The sequence below is a fragment of the Dermacentor albipictus genome, chromosome 2 (assembly GCF_038994185.2).
Source record: "Dermacentor albipictus isolate Rhodes 1998 colony chromosome 2, USDA_Dalb.pri_finalv2, whole genome shotgun sequence".
Taxonomy (NCBI): Eukaryota; Metazoa; Arthropoda; class Arachnida; order Ixodida; family Ixodidae; genus Dermacentor; species Dermacentor albipictus.
In genome coordinates this window covers 126,111,676-126,133,870 of record NC_091822.1, presented here as the reverse complement: position 1 = coordinate 126,133,870, position 22,195 = coordinate 126,111,676, and the positions used below count along the sequence as shown (strand labels likewise).

At 46.1% G+C, this 22,195-nt stretch overlaps 2 protein-coding genes and 1 long non-coding RNA gene across 5 annotated transcripts in view; 1 reads left to right on the top strand and 2 right to left on the bottom strand.

Moving 5' to 3' along the window:
* Positions 1-22,089, top strand: part of LOC135895933 (basic proline-rich protein-like) — a 51,457-nt gene extending 29,368 nt beyond the window's left edge. For 2 of the 3 annotated variants that reach the window (XM_065424199.2, XM_065424198.2), the window contains 6 exons: positions 825-996; positions 3,645-3,784; positions 10,426-10,555; positions 17,875-18,036; positions 19,857-19,991; positions 21,173-22,089. In XM_065424199.2, coding sequence (XP_065280271.2) covers positions 825-996; positions 3,645-3,784; positions 10,426-10,555; positions 17,875-18,036; positions 19,857-19,991; positions 21,173-21,361 — 928 coding nt within the window. In that variant the 3' untranslated portion in view covers positions 21,362-22,089. The remainder of the gene's footprint in view (positions 1-824; positions 997-3,644; positions 3,785-10,425; positions 10,556-17,874; positions 18,037-19,856; positions 19,992-21,172) is intronic. The other variant, XM_065424200.2, reaches the window with a different exon arrangement.
* LOC135895936 (uncharacterized) lies at positions 2,809-9,073 on the bottom strand. Its single transcript, XR_010562524.2, has 2 exons — positions 8,837-9,073; positions 2,809-3,419 (listed from the first exon to the last, which is right to left on the bottom strand). It is a non-coding gene; the product is annotated as an uncharacterized lncRNA (long non-coding RNA).
* The window catches only part of LOC135895935 (uncharacterized), a 113,911-nt gene continuing 102,439 nt past the window's right edge, over positions 10,724-22,195 (bottom strand). Inside the window, exon 10 of the mRNA XM_065424205.1 lies at positions 10,724-10,922. Coding sequence (XP_065280277.1) covers positions 10,887-10,922 — 36 coding nt within the window. The 3' untranslated portion in view covers positions 10,724-10,886. The remainder of the gene's footprint in view (positions 10,923-22,195) is intronic.

Here is a 22,195-nt window from a genome sequence, read left to right as displayed (position 1 = left end):
CGTGAGCCCATCGAGTCGCCGTGCCATTATATGGAGACGAAGCTTTCTTTGGAATGCTCCGACTACTGAAGACAATAAAAAATAGGTAAAAAAGTCAAGAACCTCAAACATAACGCCTAATGCTAACGTAACCCTCAGCTGTCCAAAAAGAATGGGACGTGTCGCTTTAGTCCGGTGATAACGAGACCAAGGGAAACGTAGGGGCCCTTTTTATTTTTTTCACAGCCATATAAGCTTACCGGACGGAGAGTTGTGCGAAAGTTCAGAGTTGCGCAGATGAGCAATTTCACGCTCTTCTCTTTTTCACTGGGTGCTGCTAATAATCAGCATTTGTTACGTGAGGAAGCCCTTTTATCAACATCTAACACACCTATTTATCACTAATATTTCAGTATATTGTTACGTGTAGCTGTAGCCGTATAGTTTATGAAGCTGTAGCCGTAGCTGTAGCCGTAGCTGTAGCCGTAGATGTAGCTGTAGCCGTATAGTATATGTAGCCGTGTAAACCTATAGTTGATGAAACAACAATATCCGCAATCAATTTTGCATTTATGACGAATGGTCTCTGCGCGGCCGCAATGGTCCTGCACCAAGCACATGTCGTTTTCGGCAAAACTTGTGCCGTGTGCTGACATTTGTTTCACCGTGCGTTAACAGTAACTAAGTTAACGTTAAGTTAAGTTAACGTTAAGTTAACTCAAGGGGGGTTATATAATCAATGCGTGCCAACATTCACACCTACTTTTCCGTGTTTTTTTTTTACAACTTCGGCATGTAATATTGCTGCTGACCCGAACTTGCTTTAAATCGCTGCCTCATTGCAGGAACCACTCGAAAATCATGGCAGATATCACCAGCCTTCCTGGGAAAAACAAGATGGAGCTCTACTGGACGACAAAGAAGATCTACCATTATGCGGTTTTCGACATCGGCGTAAAGAAAAGTGAAGCTGGCCAAGAAAAAACGATCGTGGAAGCAGCGTTCAATTTACTAAGGGTGAGCATGCAACGTGAAGTTGTTCAGGCCGACGGTTAAATCGGTCGATTTGGTGAGGAACCGTGATGAATAAAAAAAAAGCAAGCATACAACAATGCCGACAACAGAGGAACAATTAAAATCGCCCATAAATTTAGGTGTGCTTGTTCATGTCAATTTACGGCATTCTTATTTTTCACATGATGCGCGTGGGTCATCGTCTCCTCAACCCTCTCCCCCCCCCCCCCCCCCGCGCATTCATGAAAGAAATAAGCTGACGGTGAATAACGTAGTCACGGAAAGTTTTAGCTTGCAGGAATTGGTTCCCCGTTGAAAATAAACCGTAATGGCGGTGGTTCCATTAAAAAAACCCACATCAAACGACGCGACAAGCTCATTCCTGTGGAAGAGTACTTCTAAAGATATAGATGTGGGCTTACAGAGGGTAAGCTTGGGGGCAAGAGGAAATATTTTTCGCGGTACTAAGGGTGCGGTTTTAGGTCAATCCATTTGTGCAGATCATCCAGCACTAGTCGGCATCACCCCGGTATCCTTTAAGTTTCTGTTATCGTGCAGAGTACGTTGGTTGTCACGGAAATATGACATGAAGGAGTGTGGCAGGTTGAATGCAAAGACGAGAACAATGTTTTGTCATCTAATGTTATACTTTAGCAGAAACCCGAATGCCTTACATTGTACGAAAAACGAGAACAAGGTGAAAGCCGGAGAAAGCCGGAGCCGGGCTCCGGCTTTCACCTTGTTCTCGTTTTGCTCATCGTCTTCAATTTCCGTCTCCCCCCTTGCCCGTTTTTTCCACCAATTACATTGTATGTAGCAACTCTGGAACACTAAAGTGGATGGCAGTTCGTTTTTTTTTCCTTGGTCCAACACGTACGAATCACAGCGTTGTTAAACTCGAGGAACTGAATGATAAATTTGGTTTTTGTTGTGCACGGGCCAAATGTCTCTAAAGAGCGCCAGAACTCGAGGAGCTATACCAGTGGGCAGAGACGCACAGGAGGACCAACTTTTCTCTGAAACAGACAGTGGGAGAACGGTATTTTCCGTACCACTGAACGTACTAATGTGTAAAGAATTTTAGCCCGAATCACGTGTTGGCAAAAATAATATAGATCTTATTGAATAATTTACATGTAAGAACCCTCTAATGTGTTTTATCGCTAAACACAATAGCTGTGATGACAAATTAAGAGATCAGGTAGTGTGATACATTGTAGCTGTAATATGACTGAGAATTTCCCTTATTTCCAACGAAGAGCACAGACGAAGGCAACAATGCGCCTAAGTGGGCTATTTGCAACACGTTTTGGAAGCCAGCATCGCCAAAACGGAACAAGGATAAACATTGCATGCTTCAGTTAAAAAAAGAACAAGAAAACATTGCATAGGCACAATTTTACCTGGGTGTGAATGCGTATTTCGTCTGGTTAATGTCGAACACCGGCTGCGTTGAGCCGGCGATTTGACATATGCTAATGGTGATAACATTCTAAATCAATCTATGTACCGCAAAGAGAAAGAGTAACCCAATTGTTACAAGCGAGGGCAACAAAGGGCCGCGAAGGGAGGCTTTTTCTTGTGTAAAGGTAACTTATATTGTATAAAAATAACTTTAGAAAGCAAGTAATTCCTCTTTATATTTTTAGGCATATATTGTTTCCAAGTGATTCCAGCCACACGCTACGACGTAACCACGAGGATAGAAAAGAACCCCAAATGAAGCGAAAAAATACAGCAGATACAAGCTGAAGTTCGTCGTTAGAAAAAGTTTCGGTTCGCGCTATTCAATGACTGAGGCTGACACTCAAACAGTTCAAAACGGAAAATGGGCAACCAAAATACTGGCCCGTTTATTTTCTTTGTCTAGCGCATTTTCCACACGGCACTTGTTACTTCGTTACCATGAAAGGCACCACGAAAAAAAATTACGCTACGAGGTTGTATTCATAAGGCAATGAACTTCAGTACAATACAGCATCCAAAACCGACAGGTCGTGTGAAGATGATGAAGCGATGATCACTTGATCTAGTGAATTATGTTGCACTTTCGCTGCATAATTCATCTTCGCTGTATTTGAAAGAGAAAATTAGCTGGGTTCATTTTAAAGAGAAGCTTCATCTGCGTACCCTACTAGACTTTGGTGACCGTGGCAGCTGTTGTTCTGTCGAATCGCAGCATGCGTTACTGGTGCGTGCATCTGTTTTCATTAGGTATCAGACGCAAAACTGAAACTGCTGAATAATAGTCAAGCTTAAGTCCTTCGCATCGTACACGTCTTTCTGCATACGATTGCGCTCAATATGGTTCTCTCGGTAAACATAAAACATTGCCTCCATCTCCGTGACATCATTCCCTAGATGTCTCACAGTGGCCGTTCACACGGATTGCTGTTGACATTTCGGTGTAGCTTGTGAGCAGTGCCCTGCGCAAACATAAATATTGCATGATATTTATATTAGGGCCTTTGTGGTTTATAAGCATAAATAATGCACGAGATTACACGCTGTACGTAACGATGATAAATATGATTGCTTGCACCGCATTTAGTTCTTGTAGTGTTTAAGTTAAGCGGATGAAGAAGGCTTCGCTTCACATAAATACCAATCAGATGTGTTGTATCTGTCTAACTTATTTCATTTGTTCACAGGAATTCAGAAATCTGCAGCAGACTTTCAAGACAAAGAATCCATCACAGCCGAACCCCGATCGCGGATTTATCGTGGCGAGCTTCTACCTATGGCCGGGCGCCGAAACTACCCCGCTTACGGTGTTCACCGAAAACGTTGTGTAAGTATACAAAGACCAATGCGTCAGAAGTTGGTTTGTCAACGCATAGCAGACTATGAAAATCTTCAGATGGAGCGAGTTTATGAACATTCACTTTACCCATTAGCGCCCAGCTTACTTTGAAAAGTAGAGTGCGATTTTCATTTGTACTCATTTTCATTTGTTACGATTTTCATTTGTTCATTAAAGACAAAACACACACTGTTCCTTGGTACGCCATAGCGCTAAGAAAGGTCCTGCAAAGACGACCGCACCGTAGTTTTTTTGTCAGCTGCATTATGAGTTTCATCTATTCATCGCGAAACTTGGAAATGTGCTAAGCATTGCAGGTGCTGCTCTAAATGGAACTTCTTTATTTTTTGTCAAGCATAACATACGTTTCTCGAAGTTGTTGAGTAAATTTTGGAAAATAAGAGAGTAAAGGATGAATGCATGGCATTCCATATAACTAGATATTTATACCGTCGCAGCAAAATGAATGCAGGTGTACTTTGTAAAGTACGCTGGGCTTTTGTGTGAGCTGGAGGGGTGTGCTTTCTCTCGATGCACACACGCTGTTTTTTTTGCCTGTATTGCGTCGAAATATTTTTTTCTATCTACAAGAACTTCAGAGACTGTTGCAGTAAAGAAATGTATTTATAATTGCATTATCATTGCTATTATTCCTTCTGGTTCCTTTCTTGCTGCCGACAGAGATGACGATGCTCTTGTCTTAGTAAATAAGATAGTGAGCAATGTTAGGCCAAATTTAGATAAATAGATACCATTTACATAACCTGTGAAGAATATTTAAAGACAATCATGATTCATGCATTCTTTATTACAAGTTGTAAAATGAGTGAGAGGGAACAGAAAACAACAAAGCCTATTTGCGTTGCTATGCCAATCGCGATGAGTTATGCAATAAAGGTTCCCTTCCCTTCCCTTGGAATCCAGTCCGTAGCCCTTAACGACCATCGGTTATCTTCCCTCCTGATTACATGTGCTGCCCATGTCCATTTATTTTTCTTGATTTCAACTAAGATTTCCATAACTCGCGTTTCACCGCTCACCCAATCTTCTCTTTTCTCATCCCTTAACGTTACACCCATCATTCTTCTTTCCATAGCGCGTTGTGTCGTCCTCAATTTAAGCAGAACCCTTTCCGTAAGCCTCCAGGTTTCTGCCCCATACGTGAGTTCTGGTAAGACCCAGCTGTTATACACTTTTCTCTTGAGGGATAATGACATCCTGCTGTTCATGATCTGAGAATACCTGCCAAACGCACTCCAGCCCATTTTTATTCTTCGGATTATTTCATTCTCATGATCTGGATCCACGGTCACTACCTTCCCTAAGTAAATGTGTTCCCTTACCACTTCCAGTGCCTCGCTCCCTATCGTAAACTGCTGTTCTCTTCCGAAGCAGTTAAACATTAGTTTTCTGCAGATTAATTTTTAGACCCACTCTTCTGCTTTGCCTCTCCAGATCAGTGAGCATGCATTGCAATTGGTCCCCTGAGTTACTAAGCAAGGCAATATCATCAGCGAATCGCAAGTTACTAAGATATTCTCCAATAACTCTTATCCCCAATTCTTCCCAATCTAGGTCTCTGAATACCTCCTGTAAACACGCTCTGAATAGCATTGGAGAGATTCTATCTCCCTGCCTGACGCATTTCTTAATTGCGACTTCGTTGCTTTCTTTATGGAGGACTACGGTGGCTGTGGAGCCGCTATAAATATCTTTCAGTATGTTGAAATACGGCTCGCCTGCACCCTGATTACGTAATGCCTCCATGACTGCTGAGGTTTCGACAGAATCAAACGCTTTCTCGTAATCAATGAAAGCTATATATAAGGGTTGGTTATATTCCGCACATTTCTCTACCACCCGATTGATAGTGTGAATATGGTCTATTGTTCAGTAGCCTTTACGAAATCATGCCTAGTAATTTGCTTGACAGAAATCTAAGGTGTTCCTGATTCTATTTGTGATTACCTTAGTAAATAGTTTGTAGGCAACCGACAGTAAGCTGATCGGTCTATAATTTTTCAGGTCTCTGGTGTACCCTTTCTTATGGATTGGGATTATGTTGCGTTCTTCCAAGATTCCGGTACGCTCGAGGTCATGAGGCGTTGCGTGTACAGGGTGGCCAGTTTCTCTAGAACAATCTGCCCACCATCCTTCAACAAATCCGCCGTTACGTGATCCTCTCCAGCTGCCTTCCCCCTTTCCATAGCTCCCAAGGCTTACTTTAATTCTTCCGGTGTTACCTGTGGGATTTCGAATTCCTGTAGACTAATTTCTCTTCCATTATCGTCGTGGTTGCCACTGGTACTGCATAAATCTCTATGGAACTCCTCAGCCACTTGAACTATCTCATCCATATTAGTAATGATATTGCCGGCTTTGTCTCTTAACGCATACATCTGATTTTTGTCAATTCCTAGTTTCTTCGTCACTGCTTTTAGGCTTCCTCCGTTCCTGAGAGCATGTTCAATTCTATCCATATTATACTTCCTTATGTCAGCTGTCTTACGCTTGCTGATTAACTTCGAAAGTTCTGCCAGTTCTATTCTAGCTGTATGGTTAGAGGCTTTCATATATTGGCGTTTCTTGATCAGATCTTTCATCTCCTGCGATAGCTCACTGGTGTCCTGTTAACGGAGTTACCACCGACTTCTATTGCACACTCCTTAATGATGCCTACAAGATTGTCGTTCATTGCTTCAACACTAAGGTCCTCTTCCTGAATTAAAGCCGAAAACCTGTTCTGTACCTTAATCCGGAATCCCTCTGTTTTCCCTCTTCCCGCTAACTCATTGATGGCCTTCTTATGTACCAGTTTCTTCCGTTCCCTCCTCAAGTCTAGGCTAATTTCTGTTCTTACCACCCTATGGTTACTGCAGCGCACCTTGCTCAGCATGTCCACAACTTGTATGATGCCAGGGTTTGCGCAGAGTATGAAGTCTATTTCATTTGTAGTCTCGCCATTCGGGCTCCTCCACGTCCACTTTCGGCTATCTCGCTTGCGGAAAAAGGTATTCATTATCCTCATGTTATTCTGTTCCGCAAACTCTACAAATAACTCTCCCCTGCTATTCCTAGTGCCTATGCCATACTCCCCCACTGCCTTGTCTCCAGCCTGCTTCTTGCCTACCTTGGCATTAAAGTCGCCCATTAGTATAGTGTATTTAGTTTTCAGTCTACCCATCGCCGCTTCCACGTCTTCATAGAAACTTTCGACTTCGTGCTCATCATGACTGGATGTAGGGGCATAGACCTCTACAACCTTCATTTTGTACCTCTTTTTAAGTTACAAAACAAGACCTGCCACACTCTCGTTAATGCTATAGAATTCCTGCATGTTACCAGCTATATTCTTATTAATCAGGAATCCGACTCCTAGTTCTCGTCTCTCCGCTAGGCCCCGGTAGCAGAGAACGTGACTGGTGTTTAGCTCTGTGTATGCTTCTTTTAGCCTCCTAACTTCACTGAGCCCTATCATATCCCACTTACTGCCCTCTAATTCCTCCAATAGCACTGCTAGACTCGGCTCACTAGATAATGTTCTAGCGTTAAACGTTGCCAGGTTCATATTACAATGGCGGCCTTTCCGAGAATGACTGTATTCATCGCAAATTATCGCGTCTATATCTGCGTCTATATATTTGCGTTGCGCGCGCCTCTCAAAGCAACAGCAACGCCCTTCCTTGTTTAGTCGATCAAGTCATGTTACACGATTGATAAGCGAAAACACCTCTATAACAAAAAATATTTCCCACTAAAATGGTTATTTTGTTACCGGATGGTAATGCGGGCTTGCGCAAAATTCCTTTTTATTCAGCGCTGCAAACCGTTTTTTTTAGAAGCTCCAAGGTATAATATATGCATTTCGTGACCTACATTAGGTTTTGCTTTCATAACGCCCCAACGTACTTTATCAAGTACACTATCGTATCACTTCAAAGAATTAGGCGCCACTCACAAAACTCACATTGTATTTACAGTGTGAAAAGATCATCCGACACGAAAAATCACCAAAATCTGATTGGTGGATTTTTCTTGGGCCTTCATGGTTTAGCAGAATGATGGATTGTGCTTTAACCTTGCGGTATTACCCTTCTGCTTCGCTCATATTTTGTAAAATGGATAAAGTAAAGAGCTTCGGCCAGGCGTGTGCGGTGCGTAGGCCAAAGCAGCGTTCGAAAATGTAAAGGCTCTTCCAGTGTTACAAATTTTTGTTCAAATATCGATAAAATTCCTCTAAAATATGCACTCCAAACAAATTTTCCTGGGTGTCGCGATGATTGCTGAGAAAGAGCGGAGCAAATTCCGCCGAAAAATTACCGCGTATTTTTAATCAACCACGTGCGGCTTCTTCCTTATAGTCGTTGGCATGCATAAGACATAATACCCTCAAAAGTTTTCAAATGAAATATTCTTAATTACTCCGAATGGAATTTAAAGGTTTTCGAACCTATATCCTGCCATGCACTACTTAACAAAAGCTGGCAAAATAAGTGAGCTGTTGAATACGGATGCAAGAGTGCCTGTGACCAAGCTGCGGAAATTTTCGCATTCTGTGGAAGCCTATATAAGCTATATTCGTACAAACCGTTTGCGCTTCCGATGTGGCGCTGCGATCATACACGTCTCCTAAACGCGAACCTAACCCATACGCAAACCGATCTAGGTGAGTTACACTAAGGTGCGTTCAGAATTCCACCGTGTCAGGCCAACGAGAAACCATCGCTGACTAAAATACGCTAGGGTTGTTTGAATATCCCACTATAATATGGTCACTGCGTGGGCTAGCTTGGTGTACTACGAAAATGGCACTACATTCAGAATGGCAACACACGGCACTGTGTCAATTGCTGTTTTAACTCAATGCGTCCGGGCAAGCGCCGTCACAGCCCATGACTTCTGCAAGGAGCCGATATATATATATATATATATATATATATATATATATATATATATATATATATATATATATATATATATATATATATATATATATATATATATATATATATATATATATATACGGTACGTGTTATTTACCTTTTACAGCGAGCAGTTCGCACGCAATTCACCAGGGCTCGCCACCGGAGCGCCACCATTGAACGTCGTCTGAATCGGGAGCAAGCAGGCTCCAAGCGTTGCCGGCTGCTCTACTAACGTTCCGCCGAGACGGCGGGCATCGCTTAGTAATATGGTCAGATTCCCCTGCATTGCGGAACGACAGATGGAAGGTGCGCTCCGTCGATAACTGCGAAAATCGTGTCAGAGGCTGCGAAGGCGCGGTGTGAGACTGTGCTCGTCCTTCATCCGCCTCATCTGCGCAACGAGCGTGCGTGTTTACGACCGTTGGTCACGCGCACGTTTTGACAAGCAGTTGTGCCGTCAGCACTAAATAGGCGAATTACCAGGCTAACACCTCCCGTAGAAACAGTGCAGCGTTACCGCAGCCTTGCCTGGAACAAAATGTCACGTATCGCTGAACTTCGAAACGGACGAAAGTGAGCGCTTCATCCGCACAGCGTGAGCGCGACGGGCTTACTCGAACAGCTTTAGCGTGAAGTCAAACGTCGAATAATATAGGCGGGCACCGCGAGTTTTCTTGCTGCGTCGTGAATCAAACAGCAGGCGAGCGATCGCTCAGCCACTCGTAACTTTTCTGTCCACGCGTACACTAATACTTTATCTGCGCTGTGAATAATCAGAAAACCTTTCTCAAATTTACCTGAATACCGATGTGCGCGCGCACACATCGGTATTCAGGGCCCCATACGAAGACGTAGCATATACACTCAACGGCGACGACAGGCTCGCGGACGCGTAACGGCCCAAGAAATCTACTGCCATAAAGACTAGAAAATAAAAGGCAAAAGTAAACGTCCGGCTGCCCGCGTTAGTCGTCTTCACATATTAGGCCTTGCACACAATAATATTGCAATACAGATTGACAATTCCTGCTTACATACGCCTCTGCAGTTTCAACCAAGCTACTGTGTCGTCTACTCACTCTTTGCTGAGCGCGGCGGCCGAAATAGCGCTTGTATGAGCCGTGCCATGCGGATCTGTTCCTATCGTAGACAAGTGTGAAAATACAGATTAGAAGGTGTTACACAGACGGGAGTTCAGCGCTACCAAATAGGGTGGCGGCCATGGCTATGGTGCTGCAGCGTGCAACATGCTCCTACGTTTTTTGCCGCCGCTGGCCAGTACACATGTACACAATGCGCTTTACACGTGTACCGGCGTGTGAAATCTTAGCACGTCATCCCCGCAGCTGTTTCTTTCGCTCCCTGCAGGCTAAGCCTGAAGCTCTGTGTTGGCCTGCGACAGTTCAGTGCTGGTTCCCCATAACAAATAAACGACAGAGCTGCCCTGCTTCAGACAGAGCTACCCCCCCCCCCCCCCCCTGCGGAAAAAGAAGAGAGACGAGAAGGTTTGCGCTTGATGACGCTGGTGCAAGTCGCAGGAAGCAAGGCTGTGGCATATTGAATAATTCGAATGGTGGTCGCATTTCGCAGAGTGCATGGCGTAACGGAAGTCTGAATAAAAAGAGCTATTCCTGCAATAGGACGCAATAGGTTCGAAGTACTGGCGGTGGTCGTGGTGATGTAGATGATCTGTATTTGATGCAGGAGATTCCCTCTGGATGCCATCATTATCCTGACGCATCTGACGGTCGACGAACACGAGGCGGGTCTGCCGTGTGTGATCACGGGAGGGGCGCCTTACATTGTGGAGCAAGTTACAAACATTTTGGGCATGGTGAGACATTTCTGCAACCTCCTAGTGTCGTCGATCGAACCCAAATACTGAATGCAACAAATTTATCCGGACCCACTCAGTATGCAGTGTGTATTTTTTTTTTAGCTGCATCAAACTTCAGAAAATCCATATTGGAAGTTCCGTAAGTCGCAATCCAGAACACAGAGCCCTAGATAAGCATAAAGTAAATTTGTCAAATGGCGGTGACAATATGAGGAGACCACGCCCATAGGCGTTTGATGCCATAGTGATCGTCGGCGAAGCGCAAACGTACGAAAAAGTTACGCCTCCATGTCGAAACGGCAATGCATGCATTGAGGTCATGTTGGTCTCACAGACGAAGCCGTGTGGTCCATCGAGCCGATACCTGCAAAAATAATCAGTTTTAGGCAAATTACACTGGAAGTAATGGTCGGACTCCACGATCAAAAGAACTATTTGAACAATAGGTTAAGTGACGTAATCAAGAAATTCGAGCCACTGTATTTCCATCTGGCGTTTCATCTCGGGAAGTTTTACGTGACAAAACCACGATTTTAATATGAAGCACGCTGTAGTGGGGGCTCTGGAAATATGGACCAGCTGTGGTTCTTTAACGTGCGCCTAAATCTAAGTACACAGGTGTCTTCGCTTCCATCGAAACGTGGCTGCTGCGGCCGAGATTAGATCCCTCTACCTCGTGCTTAGCAGCCTAACACCACAGCCACTAAGCAACCACGGCGGGTTCATTTCGGGAGCACCCTTCTCAGGATTTGCCAATTTGTTCAGTCTAGAAAGATTTCTGACCTTGCATGAAAATGAAGCGAAAAAACCAAACCGACAAGACTTGTAGATGCTGATATCTAGTTGGTATATATCTGGCATCCCTGCAGTTCATAGTCATTTTTCTGGTTTCTTTGGCCAATTCTGGCGTACAGAAATACGGAATTTTGTTTTTGTTCATTGTCAAAAAAAAAAAGTCGTTCAAGGATCATGTATTCATGTTCTGACTGTGAAACAGCCAAACAGCCTTCATTCAGTGCTCGTGAAGAATGCTGGCCCCAATATTACTGCGCAAGGCACACGCTGGGCATACATGAAGACAGAGCACTACATGTCTCATTGCGCACGCTTGAAGTGGAAGAATGCAAACTAGCGTGGCTGAAGGGGTGCAGTAACTTGTTCAGTTATTTTCAGGAGATTTATGAGGGCTGTCGCGACTACCTCCCTTAAATATTACTCTTCCTTGGACGCCCTAAGTCAATTAATTTATGTAATTTCCCCTATGTTGTTCTTGGTGTCAGTGTTTGTTGGCTTTTAATGATATAACTAATAAAAAAATCGGGTCCCTCAGTTAATCCCCTTCTTTCTACTTTATTGAATAACGAGGGTCTCGAATCCGGCAACGCTAATGCCTTCAGGTGGCATGTGTGGGTTTATTGACCAGTCGCCTTCACCCAAAAAGGTCACGTTCTCATGACACCTGCGGCGAAAGTTGTGCGTTTGGTCTCGACCTGCGGCAAGTTTTTTTTTTTCATCCGCTTTCATTTCCAATAATTTATCCTTTCTTTATTTTATTTGTTAAGCACAAGCAATTCACCCTATGTTGTCCTTTGTGTCAGTGTTTGTTGACTTCGTGTGATACTATGGATGTGAGATACAAATAAATCCAAGTCCGCCCAGTGAATTCTTCGTGGCATTAACTGGTCGTGATTTTTAGGTAATTGGCAAAACCTTCTTGCTCTAGGAAATTAAGCCGATCTCAGCATTTCATCTCCGCAAAAAGATTTTCCTTTTCTTATTGTGTCGAAATTGAAGAAGACAATAAGCACATGCCTTCGAGGATGTATCAGTGGGATTGTTGATACGAAATATTACGTGTAATAACTATACGCGCCATTCAACATGTACAAGCAGTAAACAGCCTACAGCAGTCCGCACCCCGTCCCATTCGGTAGAGGCAGGTAGCAAGTTTCAATAAACATGCATTTCTTTTGTGACGAAAACTCATTACCAGAAGACATCTGAAACAATCTTGGCACAGAACCTAATAAACAAGCTTTACATGGCGCGTAAAATGGATAAAATTAACATAAAAGAGCGGTCCACGTTGGCGAACAATTATCACAATAATATTTCTGGCTGAAGAACAAATATCGAAATCAAGCTCGCTCGGCTGCAGTCTTAGAAAAAAACGAGCTACCATTCTGCGCAGCCGCATCGATAAGCACCTCAGAAGCGTGCCCTATGCCCCGGTGGTTTGCTGACGTTCAATGTACCGGTCTGAGCCGACGCTTTCCCGAAAATTCCCGTTGCCATAGAATCAGAGACCGCAGAGCATTCGCTCTTCCATGGCACTGTGACAGGTTCGAGACCAACCGCGCAGTTGCCGCGGATGTGGGTCGTCCTTTACGCACAACCGGCCCACCGACGTGTTGTACAGGCCTAAGTGATGCTGGAGCTCTTCGTGGGTCGTATTGACGTTTGCCTCCACTCGAAGCAAAGACCCGAGCTGATCCTGCCACCGCCATGACAGTTACGAGTTCAATTCGTGGGCTTTCGCAGTTGGCGAGTATTGCCCGAGTTGGCTTGTCAATCAAAAGCATAGGCCACGCCTCGCGCGTAGGATGCCACTGTTGAGCGCGTACACGGTATATGATTAGGCCACACCCAACTTGATTGCCGGCTACAGCAAGGTACTGGTGAGAGACAGCAACAAACGTGAACTTCGAGTTATAACACACACAATCGGGGAATATGCTATCGCTGCTGGAGCTGAGCCCCGCTATCGAAAAGACATCTAGCGTCGACTGTTCCTTGTTTCTTTATCTTTCGGACTGCGAAGGAATCTGAAACTAGAACTTGTGTCTTAACCACGTAGCACAAAGCAAATGGCGGTCGGCACATCACTGCAGCTGCTTGCTATGAGTTAGCCACGGTGGACAACGATGACGAAGAGATGCCGGAGAGCACGCGCCATTCTCAAACGGCAACGTATGATTTCTGTCTCTTGGGATTATCGACCTCTCATCGGTGATGCGTCTGCTACCCAATGTCCCGCACACATCCAGCGTCGACAATCGCTCACTCCTCGATCGAGGCCTCGCTCAGGGAAGTTGGGGAAGGGGGTGGGGTGGGAATGCCTAGGTAGATGCCGCTTTAGCGCTTGCAGACGAATTAGTGAGGGCTTGTTCTCACTGAGAATTCGTTCTAGTGTTGAACATTCACTGGCAGTCGATAGCGACGTTTGAAGTTCATAGCTGGGTGGCGCATATGCAAAGCTTGCCCACATGGCCCCTAGTTCTCCCGTTGCCGACTTTCGAGCCACTGGTGGTGCGCCGTAGACGCTCTGCGAAACGGGAAACCATGTGTTTCCCAAATGCGGGCGCGCCTCATTGACACGGGCCAACCACTGACGGGGAAAAAAACAAAACTGACGCTTTGCCATTACAGACTCTGTATCGCTCGCGATAATCCCGTTTGGAGGAAAACTTAAGCGACCGTTGAACGGGAAGCAAAGCGCCTTGTCCTCCGTAGTGCCTAGGCAAAGCCACACTTATAAGCTAGATTCCCCAGCGGAAAGTCCGCACATTTCTCTCTGTGGAATTTCTGGGTTCTAGTGAACGCGAAGAAGTTCTCGTGCTATGAGCTTCTTGTCGCCCCTTTCAGCAGAAATTTTCCAATTTTCGTCATTCGCTCAGGCTTCGATCTTTGTCAAAGCTTGACTGCATTAAAAAAAAGCATATTTCTTGAAATGAAATTTCAATAACAATAATAACAATAATATTTGTTATGCTTTACCCTATATAAAAAAAGAAGAAATATATAGAAGAAAATCAGTGCTCTTGCACTCGGCGAAGCAGGATGACCAGCGAAGCCGTGTATGTGGGCCCCTTAAATGCGAACGCTCCATTGCTATGCGTCGAGAGCCGTATGCACATAAATGGAAGACGCCACTTTCCAGTGGGGCCATAACGAGGCCTCTGCATTCTCGCATCTAATCGACCTCCTCACAATGCCTCCCATTCTGGCCCATTTGGATCCTTCTGCGTCTACCGAAATTCCGTAACTGATGCCAGCGGTCACGGAATTAGCGCTGTACTGGCACAACGCCAGCGTGGCCACGACCGTGTTATCGCTTACGCCAGCAGGCTCCTCTCGTCCGCGGAGAGCAACTATTCCATCAGTGAGCGTGGGTGTCTCGTCCTAGTTTGGCCGGTTGCGAAGTTCCGCCCATACTTATATGGCCAACGCTTTTACGTAGTCACAGACCATCACGCGCTTTGATGGTGATGCTCACTGAAAGATCCTACAGGAAGTTGGTCACTGGGCCTTACGCCTCCGAGAATATTCGTATTCTCTCACCTACAAATCTGGCCGACTACACAAGGACGCTGACTGCCTGTCTGACTACCCGGTAGACGAGGCTGACGACGCCGACAGCAGTACCGCCAACGGCACTTTCTCTGTGTCTGCCTTCAATAACATCGCCGACGAGCAGTACCGAGACCTATCGCTGCGAGCACTCATCGAGCGTCTGCGCCCTACACCTACCGACGCATCCGTTCGCCGATATGTCCTCCAGGGCGGCATTCTGTTTTGAAGGAAATTCCTCCCTAACATCTCTGATTTTTTTCTTGTCGTGCGAAATTATCTACGACAGATTGTGCACTTTGAGATGCATGACGCACCCATTGCAGAACAGCTTGGGGTAAACCGCACATACGACCGCGTCTACCGCCGATTCTACTGGCCTGGTCTCGCTCGTTCCATCCTTCACTATGTTGCTGCCTGTGATCCCTGCCAGCGTCGGAAAACACCTCAGGTACTACCTGCCGGTCATCCCCAGCAGATCACCGTCGCCGTGCAACCGTTATTTTGTGTTGGAATAAACTTCCTCGGTCCCTTTCCCAAATCATCCTCTGGGGAAAAATGGGTAGCCGTCGCAACTGATTACGCCACCCGATACGCTATCCCGCAGGCTCTCCCTACCAGTTGCGCCACTGACGTCGCGGGCTTTCTCTTGCGTGACATTATCTTGCTTCATGGCGCCCCGCGACAGCTGCTTACTGACCGTGTTCGTAAGATCCTCTCGAAAGTTATCGCCGCCATTGTGCGTTCCTGCTCCATTCAACACAAGCTGACTACCTCATACCATCGTCAAACCAGTGGCCTGACAGAGCAGTTAAACCACGCTCTTACCGATGTGCTGTCCAAGTACGTTTCGAAAGACCACCGCAACGGGGACATTGCCCTTCCTTACGTCACATTTGCGTATAATTCATCCCGGCATGACACCACCGGATTTTCTCCATTTTATCTACTGTATGGTCCTGAACCGACCTTGCCCCTTGACACGGTACTTTCTACTGCTGTGATCTCAACAAGCGAGTACGCGCGCGATACCATCGCCCTCGCCGACCATGCACGCCAGCTAGCCCGTGCTCAACTTAGGGCCTCGCAAACCACTCAGCAGCGTCAGTACAACGCCCGCCACCCTGACGCACAGTTTTCGCCTGGTGCGCTCGTGGTCCTGTGGTCGCCCTCTCGTCACGTCGGACTTTCAGAGAAGCTCCTTTCGTAATACACAGGGCCCTGCCTTGTGCTGCGCCAGGTGAGGCCTGTGACGTACGAAATGGCTCCTGTGGGTTCAACCTCGTCCTCTACTCTGGCATCTAGTGATGTCGTGCTCGTCAGTAGGCTCAAGGCCTACTACACTGCGTCCGAGTCCGGCCTTTAGTCGCTCCGGGACGGCGCTTTTGCCGCCGGGGGTAGTGCTACGAAACAGTATTTGCGATGACAAACAGGCGACGAGGGTGAAGACGACGACGATTAGAAGCTAGCGCGGGCTGTTGCCTCTTGGCCAAGTGCGGCGTATTTTGTTTTAAATATATTTGTATGTAGCTTTTTGTCTGCGTCTTCCTACGTAACATATCAACATAACAATATTTTATGCTGCTCCTTTACAGTAAAACAAATCAACTTTATTAATGCCCGCATCATGCCACGTTCAGCAAGTATTTGCCACCCTCATACCGCCAACACCCATCGCTCAAAATCGTTGCTAGCGCGGGGATCGTCTTGCAGGCGACGAGCGAACGCGACCGCCATCCCCACCGCATCGCTTGTCGCTGTCGCGCGCAAGATCACTTGCATGGGGTTTATACTTCACTGACTGCTGTCGCGCAAACTCAGGCCAGCGACAAACTCGGGGATCGTGCATAGTACCCCTGGTCTTAAAGGGACACCTAAGGAGAGTACTGTATATGGAGGAAGGCAGGTCGACAAGTTTCGTATAAGAGCAATGTGAAAACCGGACGTCAGCTTAGGCGTGAGGATTATGCTTAGTGGTAACCACCGGGGGCCGAATCCACCACTCTTTTCGTTCATAAGTGATTTTTGCTATTGCTTGGCGGCCTGCGGTAAAAATATATCCAGCATCAGGATTCTGTAGCATTTTCTCTTTCGAACAATTATTGCGTAATAGGCTTTGTGAATAAGTGCCCTGGTACTGTCTTCCGCAGAAAGATCGATTCGAGCTAGTCTGTCCGCCAGCGTTTTATCGTCAGTGGGCTACCGGTCTAGCGGAAGCAGTTACGGGAGCGACAGCCTTTGTGGCGCCATGTTGCTTAAACGAATGGAGAACAAGCCGATTAATGCAATGACTCTCCATATTGTGCCTAACCCTAGCCTTATGATTTTTTGAAATGCCACCCCAGTGACGCCGAAACGGGGGGTCACTAGGAGGGCGCCACTTTCCCAGAAGTTGTTGATTGTTTTGGGTGCTTTGTTAAAGTCACGTCCCCTATATTTCATTGCACGTGATCGCACGTCATGCAGAAAACAAGAGGCGGGCATAGAGCTGAAGCAGCACCCAGCTGAGATTGTGCACGCTCTAGCACCAATAAGGGTGAAATGACTGGGAATGTGGTGCTGTCGCAGTAGACCGCTGGCTATCATGCACTGCGTCAGGACTGAGTGATACTGAAAAATAGAGGAGGCTATAGCTTAACTAATGTTCTAAATCGTCGGTAACGACATCATCACTAGCATTTGGTACTTTTCCATCATAATTCATTCATCGTGAACACTTAACAGATTTAAACTTGTATGATGTATTTCGCACATGCACGACGCAGAAGAACGGTTCAAACGCGTTTTAATTGGTCGTCACGAGATGTTGCCACAGGCGTTGCTACTGCCGTCCATATACTCGGTAACCCGGCATTCCGCAAAATGTACATTTAGGGGTGCGCTAAAAGTAACTCCGATCTGCTTGCTCCGCCGAATGACCCTCTCTGCATCATCCGTATCGCGTCTTTTTTTTGTTTCCCGCACAGCAAGATGTTATGAAGAGAATGGCGAAGCAGCAACAGTGGGTCACGGAGACCACCTTAACGATCTCTGTGTCCCTCTGCACGCGCGTCTACATGCCAGTAAAGGGGCATGCCATGGGCGACAAGTGCGTGGACCACATGCACCGCCCCAACACCACGGCTGCCGTGAGTGGTGACTGTATTACCTACCTTACTATTGCCGACACACACACACACAAACACACACACACAAACACACACACACACACACACACAAACACACACACACACACACACACACACGCACACACACACACGCGCACACACACGCGCGCGCACACACACACACACAAACACACACACACACACACACACACACACACACACACACACACACACACGCACACGCACACGCACACGCACACGCGCACACACACAAAAACACGCGCGCGCGCGCGCGCGCACGCACGCACGCACACTAAATAAATAATTAAAAAAAGGCACAAAATGAAGGTCTGTACCAATTCGCAACGGTGGTTGTCGCTCAACTGCGACGTACGATTTAAGAACTGAATTAGCAAGATTGTTGGCTCATGTTCGAATACGAAGGTGCCACTCAATATGCACAAAAGAAAATGCCAGGCTATCATGTCTGCAGGTTGAGCGCCTACATTGTAATACAGTAAGCTTTTAGCCACAATAAAATTTTAAGTGACAAGGTAGAGGCAATTCAAAAGAAACCTATAATGATGTGTGTGTTTTCCGGTAAAGGGGATCTGCCCCACTGGCGTCTCGGCTTTCATTACCTCAAAATGCACTTCGCTCAACTAATGGAGCGGGTAAAGTACCTCATGGATGGTAACATCTTTACATTGCCAAGAAGATATGGTTTCGACGAGGGTAATGCACTCAGGAGTGAAACGAAATCGTGTGCGGCTTGCTCCGTAAGTCGTCGTCATTGTTTTGATGTCCCGCAATGAGGCCGCAACCGCCACCTGTTGGTTGGCCGCGGCGGAGCCCGTTGTCATCCCGCCGCGAATGTGTTCTCATCGTTCGATAATACACTTCTGTTCACACTGGCCGCTGAAATGCGTATTCTCCCTCTCAAACTATATCTGCCTGGCGCATTTGATGCATTTATACGCCTTACTGCGAATTGCCTCGTTTGCACGAAAAGCGATGAGGTTGAAAATGAATACGATGCGCTTCTGTCGCATTCATGTACACGCGGCAAATAGCTATTTCACTGTAGCACAGTTTCACGCATCTATTGTTAGGTATGTTTATAGAATAAAAATACAATATATGGAACACCGTTTCATTTAATAATATAATACTTGGGGTTTTACGTGCCAAAACCACTTTCTGATTATGAGGGACGCCGTAGTGGAGGACTCCGGAAATTTTGACCACCTGGGGTTCTTTAACGTGCACCTAAATCTAAGCACACGGGTGTTTTTTTTCAATTCCGCGACCTCGTGCTCAGCAGCCCAACACCATAGCCACTGAGCAACCACGGCGTGTACCGTTTCATTTAGGTAGATGGAATATACTAGAAAACTCTTTCCGCTAATAGCGGCAACCCTAGTGGAATAAAGGCTATGGTCCAGGTGCGTCGTGACATTCCCTTTTTTTCCGACACTGCTAGCTGTCGAAGCCCAGGAAGGGACTGTACGGCATCAAAATTTGCGTGTGACCAACTGTGGCACCATTTGCATTATTCTTAAAAAGGCGTACAAAGTACAATACACCGGTCAATAATACCACTGGCACACATGGCCAAAGAAACACGGGAACCCGCTGCGTCCCGACGTCATATAGCTCGTGTGATCTACTAATGAACCGAAAGTTATTCTGGAAGCTACAGAGCCCACCCCCTGCAATCGCGAGTATTGCATTCGTCTCGTAACAATGAATATAACGATGTGTTGGGCCTTTGCTTGACTCGTAGCGTTTCATTGATTTAAACCTTTCCTTCTCTCTCTCTCCCCCCCCCCCCCCCCCAGTTCTGCAATGAGCAAGCGGCAATCTACGCCACTTCCAGCACCCTCCGCCAACTTTACCACACGGTGAAGAGCTCGAGTCGCAGCCGACCGCCTCTGGTTGCAACATTTGATACAAATGAAACCGTCAGCACCAAGGTAAAAAATTTCAGAGCTTTCGATTATCTGGCATTCTTTTTCCGGGTTTTATACTCAAAATTCCGGAAGGAAATCAGGAGGCTTCTAGGACTAGACTGCCTAGCGCCCAGAGTGCAGTATACACTCAAAAGTAAGCATGCTTCCTGTTCTCCGAATGTGAAAAAGTGCATACACAATGTCAACAACAACAACAACAACAACAACAACAACAACAACAACAACAACAACAACAACAACAACAACAACAACAACAACAACAACAACAACAACAACAACAACAACAACGACGACGACGACGACGACAACAACAAAACAACAACAACAGCAACAGCAACAAAAACAACAACATCAACAAAAATGACGGGCACTGTTTGTTGTCGCCTTTGCTTTTGTCGCACGTGTTTGTGATTTCTGATATTCTGAAAGCGTCAGATATGGTAGGATGCTGGTGTTGAAGCTTACCACAGTTTATAGTAGCGCTAAAACACAGCTTAGCTAACACTGGAAGGGAACTCTTGATGGGGGATCGGGGGAAGGTAAGACTCCGTGCTCATTGATTCAACTAATGTAATAAGGAATAAGTACGTAACAGCGTACGAAATATGTAAATGTCGAAGTGCGCGCGTTCTGCGTATGACTGAACATGCTTCAGGTCGAGATAAGCAATGTGAACTTTCGTAAGTTTGAGATCGGCAAACCTCTTTGTCGTTTGGAATGGCGTCTCATTTTCCTGTCATCCCTAGCGGCCGGTGTTCGTACAGAGGGGAGGTGGGCTGCCTCGACAGTACCGCTTGTCGCGCTATTATCGAGGCACCCTCACTAAACAAAAGAAAGCACATAGCGCCATCCGGCCTCTGCAGGGTGGCTATGCGGGCATACTAGATCGCCAGATAGAGAGCGTTTGAAATGACGCACTTTTCGACAACCCACCGCGGTGAGCGCCAGTGTGGCACGAGCACCATACTTGTCACTTGCAGCACGCATACGTGGAAACTGGCGCAATGTATGAAATGAGGCTACGTGTACGGATAGCCGCAAGTGGGTAGAACGGAAAGTTAACAAAGTGTCTTTTACCCGGAGGAGTGTAAAATGCACGCGAGGCTCGTTTACGTTGCATAATGACCACCGTAGTTTATTCGCGTCTGAACTGTAACCACATATATTGATGTCGGATATTCCAGTACTGCAAGCTCAGAAGCGAATTCCAGAACCTTGAATTCGGCTTGTCCCTTTTCGACTTGGAATGCGAGGACTGGGCTAACAGCTGCAACGATATGAATACACCGATGCCCGGCACGCAGAGGTTCAAGGACTTGACCGACCACTTCTCCAAATTGAGGAAGATAGGTTCCCGCGGACTGCCTTGCTAGCGGACCTACGTGCTTCGCTGGTCGACGATCGCCGACTCCGTGACCATCGACATGTTCAGTGTGTGGTGAATAACCGGCTGTTCTTCGTGGCTGGGCAACCCCATAGACTAATGATATAGTACGAACATTACCGTGTACTATTTGTGCGTGTAACGTACGCGCGTCATACAGTGCGCTCTTCGTTGCCAGTACGTTAAACTTGACGAATGTTTGCGCTGAACCAGCGCAAACAGGTGTGAATTAGCCAGGCATAGAAAGTTTGGTTTATTAATTATATTCAACTGGCGCATCGCCGTCGTGTTACGATCTTTATGTGTAGTGAAACTTCGCGCGACGTTGAATTGTTTGATTTGCTGAGTGCGTCTCTGCTCAAATTTACGATTTCTTTCACGTGTGTGGTGAAGATTCGCGAGTTATTGGGTCGGACACATCACCGCAATGCCGATGCTGTTCAGATCACCGATGCTTTTACGAGAATTCTATTGTGCTCGAAAGACGTTGTACTGTTCTGACGTAATGTTTGTTTGCTTAAGCGCACAGTACAGTCATTCGCAAAGGTCTCCACTGACCTAGCGTCGCCGGAGACTTGGTCTGATATTTTGTGCGGTGCTCGTGATATTATTATTTTTTAAAGAAAAATAAAATATTCGGTGAGCTTTACGCGAGGCATATGAAAAAAAAATCAAAAGACGTCAAATAAACGCACGCAACGCTGTTTGATGAAGGTATTCCAGCAATGAATTGGAGCACTTGTTTGTCATCCCACGGGCAAGGTCTTCCGAGGCATTCTGCTGTGAAGACAATTGTCATTGAATGCCTCTCCAGTCTGCACAG